The following is an 18,279-nucleotide window of genomic DNA, read 5'->3' on the forward strand; positions in this document are numbered from 1 at the left end:
CCACAGAGGAACCCTTGAAATAATCGTCAGGTCTTGGGGGAACCCTTGTTAAAACCAATTAATTGGTGGTCAGTGAAAAAAAATGCTCCTTACATTGATGGTCAGTAGAAAGAATGCAACCCTTGAAGTGGTGGTCATAATATGACCCCTATGGACAGCTAAAAGATCCTTGGCTTCATGCAACTGGGTCTACCAAGTGGTGCTGACCCCGGGACTATGCAGGCGCATCAAATGGGAAGTCAATCAGCCACAACTAAAGGAACCCCTAGCAACTTCTGGAGGAACTCTAGGGTTCCACAAAACTCTGTCTGGAAATGGCTGTCTTAGGTTGGATGTGTGGAAGTGATCATCCACCTTAGGGCAACACATCTTTTGAGCATTTGCAGAACTCTCAAAAAACATGCAAGGTTAGCTCTGCCGAACTATCAAGCTTATGTGAATGGGGAAACATGGGGAGTAGGGGGGCGCAGTGCCACAAAGACTACCACCTCTTATCTCATTGAAGAACTGCATTGTTTTGAGCAGGGTTCTCCAACATGCATAACTGTTATTCTTCCTAAGTGTTCTCGGTCAGCAGATATCCCCCAGCCACCATACACAGAAGATGCTCTCCTTGTCCAGCTAACAGCCACATCAGCTGTCTTTTCACACCAATGGGCTGCCTGCCATACAGTCTTCCTATCTGGCCCCAGAATGACTTTCCACATATACAATATTCTTTTCGAGGCCTATCAATGGTGGTAAATACTATATCCTACCTTCCCAAAAAATATGTTTGTCAACCATCGTTGAAGAGAAATTCATGGGATGTGAATATCAACAGACTAGTCACACACACATTACAGTCTCACTGTACAAAATGTTTAGATTTGCCAACAACTAATTGAATATGTATTGAATGTAGTGTATAAGTAGGATTTACAGACATTGTACAGTCAATGGTCAGCTTGAGATGCAGAAACTGAAGAGATTTGATAGTGTCGGGGTTCCTCTTTGGACAAAAAGTTTAAAGGATAAATCCTACAGACATGACAAGACTTTAAATAAAATCTAAAGTAGTGGACCTTAGTGGACATCTATACTGTTTGAATAAAAATACAATTATCATTACCGTGAGGGATTGCTAGGACAGAGGTAACAAGTGTTTTATGCAGATCCCTCCCGGTAATGTCTTACAAAGCAGCACACATGATTTTCAGCTGCTGTAGACTTTTCCTCTGCTTAGGATTCGGCAATCAGCTAAAGTCCTTTGGACAAGCCCTTCAACAAACAGTGCATGACGCAAGTTGACATCTCCATAGCTCCACACTGCCATGATAAAGAAAGTTTGACATGGGGGGAGGAGTATGCCAGGGAAAAATGCCAGGCCCTGGGAAGGAAGGGGCAGAGGTGAAACCGAGGGGAACGTAGGAGTTTGGTGGGGGAAGGGTATGAGGGATTACTATTTACATTCACTAAGCACCAAGAATAGCTCCAGCCATAGCTCTAAACCAGAGCAGGACATAGAAAAAGCAACAAATACAATTTTGGTGGCTATACAAAGACACTAAGATATCTATAATAGACCCAAGTTCTGTTCATACAAATAATGATAGCCAAGAGCAAAACCCTTCCAAATATGTCAAATTGTGCAACTGTTTTCTGATCTAAAAGGACATTTAATTTCAATCTGGGAAAATTAATCAAAACTTGATCAAGAACACTGAATGACGTGTAATTTCCAGCATGCCAGAAAACTCCAGCAGACACTAAAGATCAGTTCACACTTGAGTGAATTGAAGCACCTTTCATGAAGTGCTTCAAAGCTCAACATAGAGATTCTCACATATGAGTCGCATGTTTTCTGTCTCAATATGGCACCTAACATGCCGGAAAATGCATGTAACGTGCATTTTTTCCACAATGTTTCGCGTGAAGAATGTTATCACTGCATTGTTGTTCTAAAATGCCTTAAAGTGAATGATGCAATGCATCCAGGGCCAATCACTTGCATGTGATCTCTGCTCGAGTGATACATGTGAGTGGGCACAATAAACTGCGAGATCTGGCAGCCTCCCATTGCTTTCAATGGCGCTGCCTACTCACAGCTAGTCACGGGAACCCCCAACTGGGGTTCTCACATGTAACTGATGACAGGGTGTATTCACAGATGTGAATGCATCCTAAAGCTGGCCATGCATGGCTCAAACTTGGGCTGTTGGTGGCCCAGTTGACATCACCTGGTTCGACAAACTTCAGCTAGGTAACTGAAGGAGTGGGCCAAACGGTGACTGCAGCCAATCTGCGGTAGTCACTGCTCAGCTATTCTGACAGCCTCAGGTGCCAGCTGTCAGAATAAAAAAGCCAGCAGGTCTTGTTCAATCCAGTGGGTTGAAAGAGAAATCTATGTGTATGACCAGCCTAGATCACACTTTTTCCCCTTGAAAATGCACAATAGCCTTTCTTCAAGGTGTATGTAAACCCTAACAAAGAACTTCTCTTATTTGATCCTTGTCTTTTAAATATACCACTGAATGTGTTGTGTTCTATTTGTTCAATAAGTGCAAAAAATACGTATTTATCCTGCCAGACACCTTGAGAGCTCATAGCTTTGTGATCAAGGCCTGTGCTACACTCCTATCAGTTATCAATATACCCCCCCCCCCCCCATGTTCTGTACTTCCGTCCCTAGGTGACAACGCTGTTCCTCCATAAATACAGTAGGGTGAGTGTTGTCACCCTTAGGGCAGAATGTGTGTTACTGGCAAGATAAAAGGAAAAAAACTGAAAAAATTAAACAGATGAAGCCACCACATCGCAGGACTGGAAAGCTCCAGTAATTTACTTTTTTTATTTATTTATTTTTTGGTTGAATTTAGATATACGTTAAGGCTGCATTTTCACGTTTGATCTAAGTGTATATATATATATATATATATATATATATATATATGATAGGGTACCTGTCACCTACAAACAGGCATTCAGCTTCAGTAAACCAAGATCTAAGTGCCTTAATGCTTCTTTGTTAACAGTGAACTTATAGCTGAAGGCTGTGTTCTCTGAAATGTTGTCCCTGCCCACACATGGCCTCCGTTGTGGAAGGATACACCTTAGTACTATGAAATGAGACGACTGTATGACTTGGCCTGCCCACAAAGTACAGAACAGCCGAATACAATAGACGTTGCTTTCATTTGGCCAGTTCTTCCGCACTGTCAACATTCATACTGTTTAGTAAACTCTTAAAAGAACTTTAGTACACCTGAGATGTCTGCGGACAACTCATACTCTCTATACACACCTTCTGCAGAGCAAGATATACCCAATAAACCAGTAAAACCACATTGTAGGATCTTTACACATGACATGACCTGATAGAGCCAGTGGCAAGAAAAAAAACATCACACTGTAAAACTAAATGATAGATTATAGAGTTTACTGCTATAGGTGCCCATTTAGAGAAGTTTTAGATATTGCTGAATAAACATTTACACCAAAGGAAACCTTTCATGAATGAAATTTTGTGGGTTACCATTAATGACCCCCTTCAGAGAATGATTATCGATTGGTTTGCCTACTGATGTTTGGCTTTAGTATTTAAGTCACTGACCCAAAAAAAACATGAAAAAGGAATTCTGATTTATCTCCAATAACAAGCAGTGCCACTAAAATAGCATGTTCAGAGTTCAGCAATGGCAGCCCCCATATTGCTCTCAAGACGTGTACTTTCATGTATCAATTATCCCTAATAAGGATTAAGACCACTTTTTATAGACACAGACTTAGGATAGCTTATTATTTATCTCCTCTGATATAATGAAAATTTTACCTTGCTTTTTCTTCCGATTTTGCACAAATTCCGAATGCCGAAGGCTGCTAGGCGCTGTCCTGCGATAGATACTATTTCGTTTCATGGAGTCAATGTTAGGGGCCTTCTCAGCCCTTTTTTGGACCTGCTGATCATGATTTTGTTGCCTAGATGAACCAGACTCCTCTGAATTAGAATTACTAGAAAAGCCTCCATCCACCTGCCTATCTTTGCTGGGTCTGTTTCTTGAATCCATATTTTGAGAACCATCAGAATCCTGGTAATATTCATCCTTCCTATCTGGTCTACAATTGTCATCATAGCTTGTCCTCCGATGCTCCCTAGAGCTTTTGAATTGTTCATTCCTGCCCATTCCTTTAGAGGACCTGATGGTATCTTGAAAACTATCACAATGACGACTATCTCCTCTGTGTGTTTGCTCTTTGTAAATTTGTTTGTCATCAATATTATCACTATCAAGATACAAGTCAATTCCATCAGGGGGATTATAGTCAAAATCATAAGCCAATCGCTTACAAGAACTAGGAGGTTCAGCCTCAGAATCTAAAAATTGACTGTGATCATGCTTTCTGTCTTGATTATATTGATCTAAAGGCCCAAGGTTGTCAACCTCATCAATAGCATCACAATCCAAAGGCAAGAAGTCATACCGCCTTGTGTTAGGCTTTCTTTGCCCAGATTCTGCTTTATCCTTTACCCTTCTATAATCTACAAAGTCTTTCTCAGTAGGGTGACTTCTACTTTTAGAAGTTTCAGGGTATCTAGAAGTTCTTACATCCTCGTCTCTGGAAGGACAGTATTTCCCCTTTCCATAATCCCTTTGGTCATAGTCCATTCCTCTACGATCAATGTATGGTCCAGTTCGACAATCCCTGACATCCTGGTCTGAATATCTCTTTTCTAATGGGCGATGTGCCTTGTTGCTAGTTGGTACCATTTCTCTCTCATAATATCGTTCAAGTTGTCTGCGGTGATATTCACGATAATAGTCATCATCATTCATGAGGTCTTCATAGTAATAAACGTCACAGTTTCTCGTGTTGCGGAGGTCACTTTCTCTATAATCATAGGAGGGTCCATAGTCATCAAGGCCATCACGAGATGCCCTCCGGTCTGCATATCGACCACCATCATCTCCATATTTTACAGGGTATCCACCAATAGAATCCCAGTTCTCATAATATCTATCAGTGTTCCTCTTACCAAAACAATCCTCATCTAGTTGTCTTCTGTACTGATCGTACTTCTCGTCAGACACTCTGTAGCCTCTGGGAACTCTGTCATTCCTCTGGGTTTCATAATATTGTTCTCCTCTCATGGGCAATCTTTTGTGCTCTTCAGCGTACCTTTGCAATCTGTACAACTTTTCTTCTTCATAGTAGCTCCGTCTTCCAGTGTCCTGATAGTCTTCATATTCCCAGGAGTCTTGGCGAGGAACTGCAGACCCATTTTTTGCAGTCCGATAATACTCATGCTGTAACGCACTCATTCTTACTCTCCTCACCTCCTACCAGCACTGGTCTGGAATGCTACGGTTACAAGTCCATTGTTCACAGACCAGTCCGAATGTCGCTGGCCAAAAACAAAATCCACACTGTAGAACAGGATTATCCATTGAGCTGTCTATTCTCTCTCTGCACAAAGTTCCAACTCTTTGGTTCCTTGCATACCTGTAGACACTCCCTATGCTCTCCGTGCACACTGAAACTCAAAGCCACACTTTTTTTTTTTTCTCCTTTCTCAAACAAGCCAATCAAAGGATAAGACCAGCCTCTCCCACCTGATTCCGGAATTAATTAGTAGCCAGAGACACTTGATGGTCCTTGAGGTTGATTGGTGGAAGTCTTCATCATTTGCATGTAAAGGCTGGCCTTCCCAACTTGCAGAACAGGCTCAGTGGCTTTGTTATGTTAAACGCAGGGAGAGAGAGAGAGAGAGAGAGAGAGAGAGACTATAGGTTCTGGCATGTGAAGAATGGGGTTAATTAAGTAAAACAAATGTAATCCTGACAAGCCATGAACCAAAACAAAGTAACCAGCAAAAAAAACAAATATTAAAGTAGCTGACCTTGCACAAAAAGATTAATTTGTTCAAAATAAAAAATGTAAAACAAAATGCCCAAATCATATATAGTAGATAGCGTATAAATAACGCCACAGCTATAAAAGAGGTGCAATGATAAAATAACTAATGAATGTCATCATGTGAGTTTTAACAGCGGAATGTGAAACTGACAATGTAATGCACCAATTTAATTGAACAGTTTATGTAATGCGGTGCGATTGCGATCGGCAGGCAGTGAAGAATGTCTGAAGAATTAGACATCTAATAGTAAATGCGGTGGTTTCTCACATGGTTAAAACAAGGGAAGAACAGTTTTTACATAAACCATAGTTGGGAAAATTTGAAGGGAACCAGACACTACTGCTCTGATGGAAGGGACCCGTGAACCCAGTCAATGCTACAGTATGTGCAATAATCAAGGTCAAGCCGAAGACAGAAGATGATTCTCAATAAGGTTTTCATGGCATTTTTTCATATAAATGAAAAAACTGACATCAGGAACATTTACAGTATTAGTGACAATACAATAAAGTTTTTATGAGTTTTACAACATACTGGGACTATTTACATTTTTGAATTATGTAGAAGAACCATAGAATTGAACATCCCATAAGAACAATAGAGAACAAACCTTCAAACTTTGTATATATAGATACAAAGACATGGAATTACAAGAGGAGAGGAAGGGGCATAAAAATAATGTGCTATTAGTGAAGTCACCTGATATTTTATGTCCTGCGTTCGGCAGGCCTTCTCGTATGTATTGCTGTTAATGGCTTATTCCACATGTGCTTTTGTAATACAAAAAAATCCTAAAACAGTGAGGTGCTGGGCAGGTATCCCCAACTAATAGCATAAGAAGTTCTTAATGCAGACACATCACACAGCAGGTGAACTAGGCATTATGGTACTCCGATCCTCCAATGTAATGCAAAAGTTTTGTTGTTTACCTTTTTTTAGTTCAACTTGACCCTCAGCCACCATTTTCACCTAGGTGACTATGAGGTCTCCTCCACTAAGAAGCCTCCTGGCATATCACATTTGCCAGGATGCTTTAGGTTCCATGCAAGGGCCAGAGGAGGGCAGACCTGGTGGCATATCATCAGTGATCAACTGTCTGAACCAGGAAAAGGCAGTCAATTCCTCATGATGTCAGCAACAAAGATGGTGGCAGGGGACCTGGTGTATGACAGAAGCATGGAGGATCACAGTAGGACAATGCTGGATGAGAATGAATTGTGCATAACACCAGCGGGAACGGTAGGCAGCAAAAACCTTTTAGTTTAGATTGGTATACAGTGGGGAAAATAATTATTTGATCCCATGCAGATTTTGTACAAAGAAATGGTCTATAATGTTTATCATAGGTGTACTTTAAATGACAGAGATGGAATATCAAGCAAAAATCTAGAAAAAAAAAAAACATGATACAAATGTTATAAATTGAGTTGCAGTTCATTGAGTAAAATAAGTATTTGATCCCCTACCAATAAACAATAATTCTGGCTTCCACAGACTGGCTATGTGCTCATGTGGTACATAGATTAGTCCTGTCATTTAGGAAGGTGCTTCTAATGACAGCTCTTTATGTGTATAAAAGACACCTGTCCACAGAATCTCTTTCTTCCAATCCAATCTCACCATCATGCGCAAAAGAGACCAAAGAGCTGTCAAAGGACATCAGGGACAAGACTGTAGACCTGGCACATATGGGCTATAAGACCATCAGCAAGAAGCTTGGTGAGGAGACAAATGTTGGAGCGATTATTCGCAAATGGAAAAAAAACAAAATAACCATCAAATCGCCGTCGATCTGGCGCTCCATGCAAGATTCCGCCTCATGGGGTAAGGATGATCATGAGGAAAGTGACGGATCAGCCCAGAATTACACAGGAGGAGCTTGTGAATGATCTCAAGACAGTTGGGACCAGAGTCACCAAACAAACCATTCATAGCACAATACACCACCATGGATTTAAATCCTACAGTGCCCACAAGGCACATATACAGGCTTATCTGAAGTTTGCCAATGAACATCTAAATGATTCAGATAAGGATTGGGAGAAAGTGCTATGGTCAGATGAGAACAAAATTGAGCGCTTTGGAATTACCTCAACTCACTGTGTTTGGAGGAAGAAAAATGCTGACTATAACCCTAAGAACACCAACCCTACAGTCAAACACAGAGGTGGGAACATTATGCTTTGGGACCGTTTCTCTGCTAAAGGTACAGGCCAACTTTGCTGTATTGAGCGGCCAATGGACGGGGCCATGTATTGTAAAATCTTAGATGACAACTTTCTTCCCTCAGTCAGAACACTGAAGATGGGGTGTGGATGGGTCTTCCAGCATAACAATGACCCAAAACATACCACCAAGGCAACAAAGGAGTGGCTCAAGAAGAAGAACATTAAGGTCATGGTCTTCAGACTTTAATCCTGTAGAAAATGTATGGAGGGAGCTGAAACTTCGAGTTGCCAAGCAACAACCAAGAAACCTTAAAGGATAAGTTCACCTTTGGGAACATGTTACACCCGTTTTCAGGGTGGAACATGTAACATTTTCCCATAGCTGCAGCTGTCACCTGTGGCCCCCCCTCCCCATCTGACAGATAGTATGGGCAGAAGTCTCCCTGTACTATCAGTCAAATTTGAAAACAGCTCGGCCGTGGGGGGCTCCGCCCACACGGCTGCATCATTCATTCATGGATTTCCATGAATGAATGAACTGCAAGTCCTGACAGCCTTGGCGGCTGTCGGCTTGTAGTTTTCAATGAACTAGCACGGCGCTGTGGAGCGCCATGGTAGTTCATTGAAGCTTCCTGTCAGAATATCTGCTTGACAGAACATCCCGTACGGCAAGCAGATATTCTGACAGGTCTGCAGGAGACCTGCATGGCACCAGCGTTCTGTTGATCTCTTGTGCAATGCTTTCCAGGCTCCTGTAGACAAAAATAATAAATACACATTTTGTTACCAGCAAAAAAATGTGCATTTTTTATTTTTGTCTAAAAGGTGAACTTATCCTTTAAGGATTTAGAGAAGATCTGTAAAGAAGAGTGGACCAAAATCCCTCCTGAGATGTGTGCAAACCTGGCAACCAACTACAAGAAACGTCTTACCGTTGTGCTTGCCAGTAAGGGTTTCTCCACCAAGTACTATGCCATGTTTTGCTTGGGGATCAAATACTTATTTTACTCGCTGAGCTGCAACCCAAATTTATAACATTTGTATCATGTGTTTTTTCTGGATTTTTGGTTCATATTCTGTCTCTGTCATTTAACATACATCTATGATAAAAATTATGACCCTTCATTTCTTTGTAAGTGGGCAAACTTACAAAATCTGCAGGGGATCAAATAATTATTTTCCCCACTGCATCCAGGAGCTTTATGGTGGCCATATACAGAGAGATTGTGTATGTGATCCTACTGTTGATTGATGTACTGTCAGGGAAAAAAAAATACAATCTTAAGATCAAAAATATTGTTGATGCGCCATACACTTAACAGTCACATTGATCTATCGACTATCCTACGATCAGATTTCCTGTCCAGAAAGATTGATTCAATTTATTTAAAATTGATTGGTTTTACCCAAATCAATTGATGTCACAGTATGTGCCTTTTTGATAATTTTTAGATTTGATCATATTGTCCGATTCTGTGAAGAATCATTCCATCAGATCACTAAGTACAGACACCATTACTCTGAGCCTGGGTTAACACTTCTGCAGTGCGACATATCACATGGGATTCGCACAGGGACCGCACCGCAATCCCGTGCAAATTCAGTAAGGTGTGATTTGAGCCATACATCTTGTATGGTACAAATAGCACTGCATCCGAACCAAAAAGGTGCAGGACCCTTTTTTTTGCCCACACTAGAATCGGTTTGCATGGGTATTCACACCCATGCGATCCGATTTTGCACATCGCACCGCATTTTGCAAACTGATTTCAGGGTGTTGTTAACGTAACATACACACCCGCAGCGGTTCGCATGAATTGTGCATGAACCCGGGTTGAGTCCTAAAAACATTCAGACAAATGCTAAAACCCTGATGAAGGGGGGAATTATTTGGCTCCTGAAACATGTTGGATACCTTGTGTCCTTTCCTGCTGTCATTTATGAAATAAAAAAAATACTTTTGGACCTAAGAATGTCTGTTTGGTGCTCCTTCTGGCCCAATACACCATTGTAGTACAAGGCCTGGAACTGTCTATAGGGTGCAGAGTCTTCAAAATTGAACCAGTTTGCTGATTTTGTAATATGTTTTATAGTTTGCTTTTCAAGGACATTAGATATATCTTTTCAACTCACAGTATCCATCCCGCTATGGACGGGGGCCTAGGAGCTTTCTGATATTTCGGGATCAGGCTTTTGGCTATGTACAGACAGGAGTTGTGATGTGCGCTCTATTTTTGACAGATCATAGCGCATGGTATTTTATAGGTTGCCATTATAGCCAGAAGCTCACAATTTTGGCTCTTTCATATGATCAGCAGTGCTTCCTGCTCCACTGAAAAGCGACGTGCGATTGAACGCTTTTCAGAGGTGTTTGACAGGGACAATATTTTGCCTTTATAGCTGCCTGATCGCTTCCACTTGACAGACATCTTGTCAAATATACACACATTCCCCAGCTGCTGTAGCAGCCGTACAACCACTGCGTCCCCATAGTCAGGGCTGCCAGAACCAGGGGCAGACTAACCATTTGGAAACTCGGGCACTGCCCAAGGGCCCGGGGTCAGTAGGGGGCCCCATGAGATGCCCCTGGTACCTTTTTCATAGGCTTTTTTGAGTTTAGGCAAGGACACAGGGGCCCCATGATCCCCTATTGCCCGGGGGCCCCATGAGTTGTCATTCCGCCCCTGGCCAACACACATTACCTGGCGGCTCTAGCCAATCTGCAGGTTAGTGGGCTTCAGCACAGATGTGAAGGAGACCTTATGCCTCCCAGATTACATTTTCTTTTGTTCAGATGCTTTAGGTTCAGCCGCGTTTATACAGATTAGGCCGGTGTTAATGAGGCATTAGCACTAATAAATAGTTAACGATAACAGAGAAAGCTTCATTTACAAACGAAGCACTTTCCTCCACTTTGTTGACAAGTTATAGAATGCTAATGTGGATTGTCCATGGATGAATGGGGTTTCAGGAAACATGTAACAAATAGACAGGATGGTATCTGTTTCCATCAATCTGTACATCTCCAAAGCAAAGGACACTATCTGAAACCTTCTGTGATAATGAGTACGCATAATCAAGATCGCTTTTTAAAACTTACCAATTTATAAGAAAAAGGACTGAACCGCTAAGTACGGAAAGACATTGCAGTCTTTGGGCACAGTAAGAGACCACACAAAATACATGTATCCATTTATTGACATAAAAGAATCATATGTCCATAATAGGACCCATATTACAAAATACACTCTTCAAAGATAAGAACAAAGCACATCAAGTTGAGCAAAAAGCCCTCCCCCCCCCAAGTATAGTAAAGGATAACCACTCAGCACATAGTGACTACAAACATATATTTCAAAATACGGACAATGCGTTTCGCCTATGCATTTGGCTTCTTCAGGACCATAGCTTGAATATGAGGGAGAGTAGTGCTAGTGGAGATGGTAAGTCAGTGGCATAGATGTCTAGAGGGCGGACATAGGGAACCAGGGCTGGAGGCGAGCCATACAGAAAATATATAGATTATTGGTTTCCAGTACAGACCGAACAAGCTTATCTCTGCAAGAACATAAGGAGGAAAGCGAATGGCTAGGACACTGGTGGGCTTGCATATCTGACTGGCAAGAGTAAAGTAGTGGCCTGGTCACATATCTAATCTCAGTCCATCCAGAATCCTAGATATTTCCGATGAAACTAGTGGTCACCGGAAATATGCTACCTTAATATGGCATGCGTGTGACACCACAGTAGGTCTGCACCCATGTGTTCATAGGCGTCCCGTCAGAAGGAAACAGAACATGCCACGCCGCACCGGATACCCCCACCACGCCACACATGGAAGGCCGCAGGGAACCAATTTATAAGTTGAATACAGTAAACATTAAGCCTATATAAAATAAACTTTGAGCCCGCGATTTTAGCACTGCATCATAATAGTCCCCCCCATTCATGCGAACTGCTGCATATGTGTATTTTAGGTCAATGGTTCGCAAAACGCGGTGCGATAAGCAGAATTGGATTGCATGGGAGTGAATACCCATGCGATCCGATTCTGGTGCAGAGAAAAAAAAAAAGGCTCCTGCGCTATTTTGGTGCGGATGTGGTGAGATTTGAGCCATACAAAATGTATGACTCAAACTGCACTGCACAGAAATCGCATGTGATTTGCACAGGGATGCAGTGCAGTTCCTGTGCGAATCATATGTGATGTACCGTACCGCATCAGTGTGAACCTGGGCTGAAGGATTTAGTCAGCCTCTCCCAATCGGGGCTTTATGAAACCCAAGTGTACAGCACTCCCTAAGGAGCCACTGTTGAAACTGACTCTGTTCCCCCCAGTTAAAGCACGCACAGCCCAGCACACAGCATTTCCTTCACTCTTCCACTGGCTCAAAAGAATAGTCTAGGCATGTCTTTTATATGGGTTTTTATTGGAACATTGGCCTCCTATACGTGAGTTTAGGAGCTTCTGGCATTTTTTTTCCCAAAGTCCCTGAACTCAACTCAGTAAAAGCCTGAGGAGTTGATTTATTAAAGGCAAATAGGCTGTGCACTTGGAAGTGCACTGAAACATGCAAGGAAAATAAAAACAGCATTTTTACTTGCACATTATTGGATGAAAGAAATCAGAAGAGCTTCACCTCATTTCTACCTCTTGGATCTAAAGCAAGTGTACTTGCAGGTGCACAGCCTACTTACCTTTAGTTAGTCAACTCCTACGTGTCCATGTACACATGGGCTGTTACCAGAGTTTAGAAGCAGCAGAGTTTCGGGGCAGTTAACCGTTCCTCTCCTGAACACAGAAGAATAACATTCAGGAGAAGAATGTTTTGGCCAAAAAACACCAAGCATGGCAAAAATGCATATAAACGCATCTAAACGCTAGCCACGTTTAGCGCTTGGGCATTTGTTCATGTCAATGGAAAATCCTCTGGCCAATCAAATGAAGAAATTTCCAAGTGATAATCACTGTACTGCATTCACACGCATTTTTGCCATGTTTAGCATTTTTTTCAACTGAGGAACTGAACACTTTGAGGAGGACTCTAGCTATCTTGCTGAACTGAACCAAAAATGTCCCACAGAATCTCTAGTGCTGACGGTGACTGTGACTTCTCACAGAGATCAAAAGCTACACATAGTCACTAACTTTCCAGCACTGGGGTCATGTACCCACACAGCCGCAGGATCATCAGTTGCCTCCTTCCGATATCCACCAGGTTCTTCCCAGTGAGCAAGATACAGACTCAAACCACCATAGGACAGTTAGACACTCTCTCCCCTTCCTTCAAATTCCTTCTCTCTCTTGTGAGCTTCTGCTCAATCAACTTGATTCCAGGAATTAGGAATTTGAATAGCCCCCCCCCCCAATAAATGCTTATCTGAGACCTTATTTATTTGTAAAAAATGCTGAAAACCATTTCTCATTTTCCTTCCACTTCACAATTATGTGTCACTTTGTGTTGGTCTATCACATAAAATCCCAATAAAATACATTTACATTTTTGGTTGTATCATGAGAAAATGTGGGAAATTCCAAGGGTTATGAATACTTTTTCAAGGCACTGTATATGCTCATTACAGTGGTACACAAACTGACCATACATGTGACAATTTGGAGGAAACAAACTTTTGATTCCATTATTTTCAGAATCACAAAGCCACTATAAAAAGAAAGGGAAATCAACTGACACAATTGACCCAAAGTGTATATAATGAGCAGTGCAGTGCTACATATGATGCTAAAACATGAACCATAGAAATATAAAATTATATATATGAACTGATATACATAAATAATAAGTTGCCATAAAATTAAAATGAAACATACAAAACGATGAGTAGAGTTTAAGTGTGTGCACATCGCAGTGATAATCCAATATTAAAAAGTCCTCATGAGGGACCTGGCATATTTAAAAATGGCACTCCGTGATCCATGAAATCTCTAAGTTGTCCACCACCATATAAAAACCATGCACGCTTACCAGAGCTAGCGGACTCTCATACAAAATATATATATAGTCAAACAAGCTTGATTCCAAAGTCACCTTTCAGTAAGTTGGACCCATCTCAATAGGTTCATACTGGTCTCCGCTCACAGGATCAAACACTCCCATGTAGGTTGCATATAGGCATTCATAGCTGTCATGGATCAGCATCCCATTTCATAAACATGGATAGGGAACATCAAACATAGCCCAAACAAGGTTTAATTATAATAGTAATACACTCACAAAATCAGAAGAATAACTCTGCTCATCAGAAATATCCGTCCCAAGGATCACATAGGCCACTTCCTGGGTCTTCGTGAGTGATGATGTATCACAAAGCAACCGAAGACATGATATTCCCTGCAGTAAAACCCAATCTTTAAATCAAAACTAAAAAACTATGACAATGTCTTAAAGTGGTTGTATACTTTGTGAAGTGACTGGCCTCAGGTGATACACAGATGAAACAAATCATCCTACATACATTGTATCTGACTATCTGCAGGCTTCTCTTCTCTACATCCATTCAAAGTGCTGAATTTATAAAGCTTGCCTGAGAGTTCAGAAAAAGGGGGTGGAGAGCTGACGTTACACACTGCAGAGCTCAGTGAGGAGAGCTCCAAGATATGATTGGAGGGAAGAGTCAACTCCCCCCCCCCCCCCTCCACAAACATCATAGGAACAGAACAGAGGCTGTTAATCTGCTGGAGGTCCCTACCCTGTCACCATGTTTCTTTTAGTGTCAGGAAAACTTGTCAGAAGTGATCCATGCTGATAGTAGAGGAACAAAGCAGCAGACAGAAATGACACTCTTTATAGAGAATAGCACACACACTTTAGAGGGATATGCTTTGTTCATATTTCATGTCTGAGGTTTACAACCAATTTTAATCTTCCAATAAACTGTACTGAATCTTTCAATCTTTTGCTTGGTTACAACTTTACATTCGACCAAACTTTGGTGATTGATTGAACTCATGGTTGAGATTGCTTACTTTTTCGTCATTACTTGGAATCGTATTTGCAATTCGTGGTGAGTGGTAATTAATTGAAATGGACTGAAATTGCTGGGTGTATGACCAGCTATAGCACTCATGTGTTGGAGAGTCATGTGGGAGAATATTCAGCCGCTAGTGTCAGCTAAAAGTGGAAGTCACTAGAGAAAATAAACTGACGTAGTCATTGAAATAGATTAGTCTGTTTCCATAAGCTCCAGAGACATTTTGGAGAGGGCAGGATGATTACTGGACATTGCCTCCCACAGAGTGTGGAATACTGGAAGTTGATGAGAAAGCATACAAGAACCCTCTCGGATGGAGGCAATAGTGCGATAGCTGAATAGGGAGGCCATGCACATAGCAGGAATGTTGGGATTCCATGTTCCATAATTGTATGTACACAGAACGATGCTGATACCATCAAGGACTCATCTAAATGTAGCTGCTCTCCCAAAAGCCTAAACTTTGCCCAGGCTGCCAATCCAATCCAATCAGAAAGGTCCCATGAGCATCAATGCTGGAGATTGGAGATTTATTTAAGATAAAAGTACAAGTCCATAAGATGCATAGCTAACACAGTGACTCGTTTTGCACCAATAGGATTATGAAACGCTAAACGCATCTACGCATTAGTTGTGTCCCAATGGATTATGCCTCTAATAATCGATTGCATTGCTGCTTCTTGGACCTCCGTTTTTTATTGGATTGTTCCATAATTGGTTTATTAATTGGTCATGAACAATCTTCAGACATAATGTCAGACTATACGGTTGTTGAAGAGTTGATTAGGAAGACTGAATAAGCTTTGGTTAATGTTCTACTGAAAGGGCAAAGATGAACAAACATGGTGCAATGCTTCCCATTACATGGAATAATCTCTTGACATGCACTGAATGGTGGACTTGTATTATTGTGGAAAGAAGCTCATACGAGGGTCTGCTTGTCTTCTGCCAACTTTCACTGTCTTTCGTGTCTGGCCACAAATGTTCTTGAGTGTAGTAGGGCAGGTAGGTGATATTAATACAAGGGATGGACAAGTCTCAGGAGCCAGGTAGCCAGTACTCCTTAAAATTACATCTGACACCTGACTTTTGAGGTCTTCTTTAGTTGTTGTCCAGAAAGTTGGCTCCTGGATTGGACAGACTGGCTCCAGAACGCCACAATAATTTGTCCACCGCTGTATTATTAGAAGCAAGTCATTGCTGTGTTGATGACACGATTGACCAAAGTTTGGAAGTTATTGTTGTAGATTACAATCCTGTTCACCCACAATTTACCTCCTAGTTATCTGTTAAATGCAGATATTACAGGGACCAGCAATCTGCTGCAGGCACTGTTTACTGTCCACTCAGCCAAATCAGAAAGCAGAGCTCCACGTCCTCATCAATGCACACCACGGGCAAAGAAACAATATTTGTAGAAACTTAAAGCAAAGGACACACAGCAACTATGTTACCAATCCACATACATTTAATCCAAATTGATATAATTTATTGCAACTTTATGCAGCACACTTTACATAGTGCTGCTGGTTGGGACACTTGCCCCATGATTCTGCTCTATCAACCTACAGTTGCAAGAAAAAGTATGTGAACCCCTTGGGACTACATGGAGTTTTGCATGAATTGGGCATAAAATGTGCTCTAAAACGTCATCCAAGTCACAATAGAAGAACACAGTCTGCTAAACATAATACTACACAAACATTAGATGTTGCCATGGTTTAATTGCACATAACACGTAAACATTCACAGTGCAGGGAGGAAAAAAGTATGTGCGGCCCTAGCTTAATGACTTCTCCCAGAGCTAATTGGAGCCAGGAGTGAGCCAACCTTGACAATCAGTGTGATGATATTGGATGTGTTGCTGACAGCTGTCCTGCCCTTAAAAAACACACACCTGTTTGATGTGAACCATGCCTCACAGAAAAGAGCGCTCAGAAGACCTACGATCAAGAATTGTTGACTTGCATGAAGCTGGAAAGGGGTTACAAAAGTATCTCCAAAAGCCTTGATGTTCATGTGTCCACGGTTAGACAGACTGTCTACAAATGGAGAACGTTTAGCACTGTTGCTACTCTCCCTAGACGTGGTCATCCTGTAAAAATGACTGCAAGAGCACAGCGCAGAATGCTGCATGAGGTAAAGAAGAATCCCAGAGTGTCAGCTAAAGACCTACAGAAATCTCTGGCACATGCTAACATTTTTGTTGACACATCTACAATAAGGAAAACATTAAACAAGAATGGAGTACCGTATTTTCCGGCGTATAAGACGACTTTTAACCCCTGAAAATCTTCTGAAAAGTCGGGGGTCGTCTTATACGCCGGTGCGAGCCAGTGTCAGGTCGGCACTTTTTCGAGGGGTGGCGCCGCGCCGCCCCCCCTCCTCCTCCAATGGACACTAAGTACAGGGGTGGGCAGAGGGGCTGCTGTCTCTTACCTGGCTCCGGTCCCACGACGATCCGGTCCAGGAAGCGCGGCTGTTCCTTCTTTCAGTTCGGCCGCTCGATGATCACGCGGCCGCTCGGCTCCGCCTCCTCATCGGTGATTGGGCGCCAGCACTGGAAAGGCACACAGGCGACCAATCACCGGTGGAGGCGGAGCCGAGCGGCCCCGCGAAAATCGAGCGGCCGAACTGGAAGAAGGAGCAGCCGCTCCTCTCCCCCACTGACACTAACGATGGGGCAATATTCCTCCTCCACTGATACCAATGATGGGGCACTATTCCTCCCACTGATAGCAATGATGGGGCACTATTCCTCCCACTGATACCAATGATGGGGCACTATTCCTCCCACTGACACCAATGATGGGGCACTATTCCTCCCACTGACACCAATGATGGGGCACTATTCCTCCCACTGACACCAATGATGGGGCACTATTCCTCCCACTGACACCAATGATGGGGCACTATTCCTCCCACTGACACCAATGATGGGGCACTATTCCTTCACTGACACCAATGATGGGGCACTATTCCTCCCCCACTGACACCAATGATGGGGCACTATTCCTCCCACTGATACCAATGATGGGGCACTATTCCTCCCCCACTGACACCAATGATGGGGCACTATTCCTCCCACTGATACCAATGATGGGGCACTATTCCTCCACTGACACCAACGATGGGGCACTATTCCTCCCACTGATACCAACGATGGGGCACTATTCCTCCCACTGATACCAACGATGGGGCACTATTCTCCCCACTGATACCAAT

General features: G+C 42.3%; 1 protein-coding gene across 2 annotated transcripts in view; it reads right to left on the reverse strand.

The window, feature by feature from the left end:
* DNMBP (dynamin binding protein) overlaps window positions 1–18,279 on the reverse strand; it is a 190,485-nt gene that overhangs the window by 70,516 nt on the left and 101,690 nt on the right. Inside the window, exon 1 of one of the 2 annotated variants that reach the window (XM_089683369.1) lies at window positions 3,812–5,486. The exons of the other annotated variant lie outside the window; for it this stretch is intronic. Within the exon in view, the coding sequence (XP_089539495.1) occupies window positions 3,812–5,300 (1,489 nt within the window). The 5' untranslated portion in view covers window positions 5,301–5,486. Of the gene's footprint in view, window positions 1–3,811; window positions 5,487–18,279 lie in introns of those variants that run through there. 2 annotated transcript variants of the gene reach the window in all.

Source organism: Staurois parvus, unplaced genomic scaffold (genome assembly GCF_062004578.1).
Source record: "Staurois parvus isolate SC_StPar_1 unplaced genomic scaffold, SC_StPar_1.0 ptg000307l, whole genome shotgun sequence".
In the NCBI taxonomy this organism is placed as follows: domain Eukaryota; kingdom Metazoa; phylum Chordata; class Amphibia; order Anura; family Ranidae; genus Staurois; species Staurois parvus.